Source organism: Acanthamoeba castellanii (genome assembly GCF_000313135.1).
Source record: "Acanthamoeba castellanii str. Neff unplaced genomic scaffold scf7180000084587, whole genome shotgun sequence".
Lineage (NCBI taxonomy): Eukaryota > Discosea > Longamoebia > Acanthamoebidae > Acanthamoeba > Acanthamoeba castellanii.
The window spans coordinates 7,020-8,696 of record NW_004457666.1 but is presented as its reverse complement, the minus strand read 5'-3'; the positions used below and the strand labels follow the sequence as shown (position 1 = coordinate 8,696).

General features: G+C 63.1%; 1 protein-coding gene across 1 annotated transcript in view; it reads left to right on the top strand.

Annotated features, from left to right (window-relative positions):
* Positions 1-333: 333 nt before the first annotated feature.
* Positions 334-1,677, top strand: part of ACA1_334900 (uncharacterized protein) — a gene marked incomplete at both ends in the record, with an annotated part of 5,353 nt that continues 4,009 nt past the window's right edge. The window contains 3 exons of the mRNA XM_004353299.1: positions 334-1,075; positions 1,188-1,255; positions 1,354-1,506. Coding sequence (XP_004353351.1) covers positions 334-1,075; positions 1,188-1,255; positions 1,354-1,506 — 963 coding nt within the window. The remainder of the gene's footprint in view (positions 1,076-1,187; positions 1,256-1,353; positions 1,507-1,677) is intronic.

Genomic DNA, 1,677 nt, shown 5'->3' with positions numbered 1-1,677 from the left:
GACCAGCAGCAGCCAGCACGGAACGCCGGGGCCTACCACTGAAACACCCCGCCCCCTCCATCGCAAGGTACGCCCCTCTACCTCTCCTCCATCTCCATCTTTCTCTTTCTCTTTCTCGTTTTCTCCTTCTCCCATTTCCATCGATCTTGGAATTCCAAGATTCGCGATATGTCGTTCTACACGGCTACAGCCCCATTTTATTTGATTGATGGAATCGATTTCGGTGGCGGATGGCCTCCCCTCTTCCTCCTTCAACACTCTTACACAACTCTCTCTCTCTCTCTCTCTCTCTCTCTCTCTCTTACACATCAATCAATTCATGCGACTACGTTGATGGTGGTCGGGGGCGCAGTAATCGACTCGCCCGGTAGCGGGCGGCGTGCGCGAGAGGGGGCGGGCGGGGGCGGCCCAGGGGGCGTAGGCGGCCCAGGGGGCGTAGGGGGCGGTGGTGGTGGTCGGAAGGAGGACCTGCTCGAGGCCGAGCTGAAGAAGCACGCGCGCGACGAGGAGGAGCGGCGGGGCCGTGAAGAGGAGCGCCGGCGGCGGCGCGAGGAGCGCATGCGTCAGTTCGAGGAGGAGCAGAAGCGTGCCGAGGAGGAGCGCCAGCGGCGCATGGAGGAGCGGCGCAAGCGGCGCGAAGAGCGGCGGCAGCGCGAGGAGCGGGAGGAGCTGGAGCGGCGCGAGCGCGAGAAGGAGCGGCGCGAGTGGCTGCAGCGCAAGCAGGAGAAGGAGCGGCTGCTCGAGCTCGAGCGCGAGCTGGGCCGCGCGCAGGCGCACCACCACCCGGGCACGGCGCGGCTCACGGAGAAGCGGCGCGAGCGCGACACCGCCGCCTCGGCCGTGGTGGACGACGGCGAGCTGGTGCGGATGGACCGCGAGATCGAGCAGCTCGAGCGCGAGATGGAGGCCGAGCTCAAGCGCGAGCGCGACAAGGAGCTCGAGATCCGGCGGCTCAACGACGAGATCGAGCAGATGGAGCGCGAGATGGAGCGCGACCGGCAGAAGCGCGAAGGCGGCGCCGGCGCCGGTGCCGCGTCGTCGTCATCCGATCAGACACTCCCGCACATGAACGAAGGTGACACGACACACACACGACACACACGACACACTGGCTAAATGTGTGTGTGTGTGTGTGTGTGTGTGTGTGTGTGTGTGTGTGTGTGTGTGTGTGTGTGTGTGTGGTGCAGACGAGTCGGGCAGCATCACGCCCCGATCCCTGCAGAGACTGCACGATTTGCGCTTCCCCAAAGTTCAGGTGTGTTGTGTGTTGTGTGTTGTGTGTTGTGTGTTGTGTGTTGTGTGTTGTGTGTGTCGTGTGTCGTGTGTCGTCTGTTGACCGGTTGCCGCGCGCAGGCCTTGGCGGACTTCAGCGCGTTCGACGACGAGCTGGAGCTGTCGTTCAAGAAGGGCGACGTCATCACCTTCCGCGGCGGCGACGAGAGCGGCTGGGCTCAAGGTACACCCCCTCCCCACCACATTCCTCACATGCCGCCGCGGTGTGGCGAGGTCGCCTCAGATCTTTTCTTTCTTTTTCGTTCGTTCAAAAAAAAAAACCGCTCTCGCCGCGGCACACGCCGCACACATTACACATCACACACACAACCGCACACATTACACATCACACACACAACCGCACACACCGCACACACCGCACACGCCGCACACACACACACACAC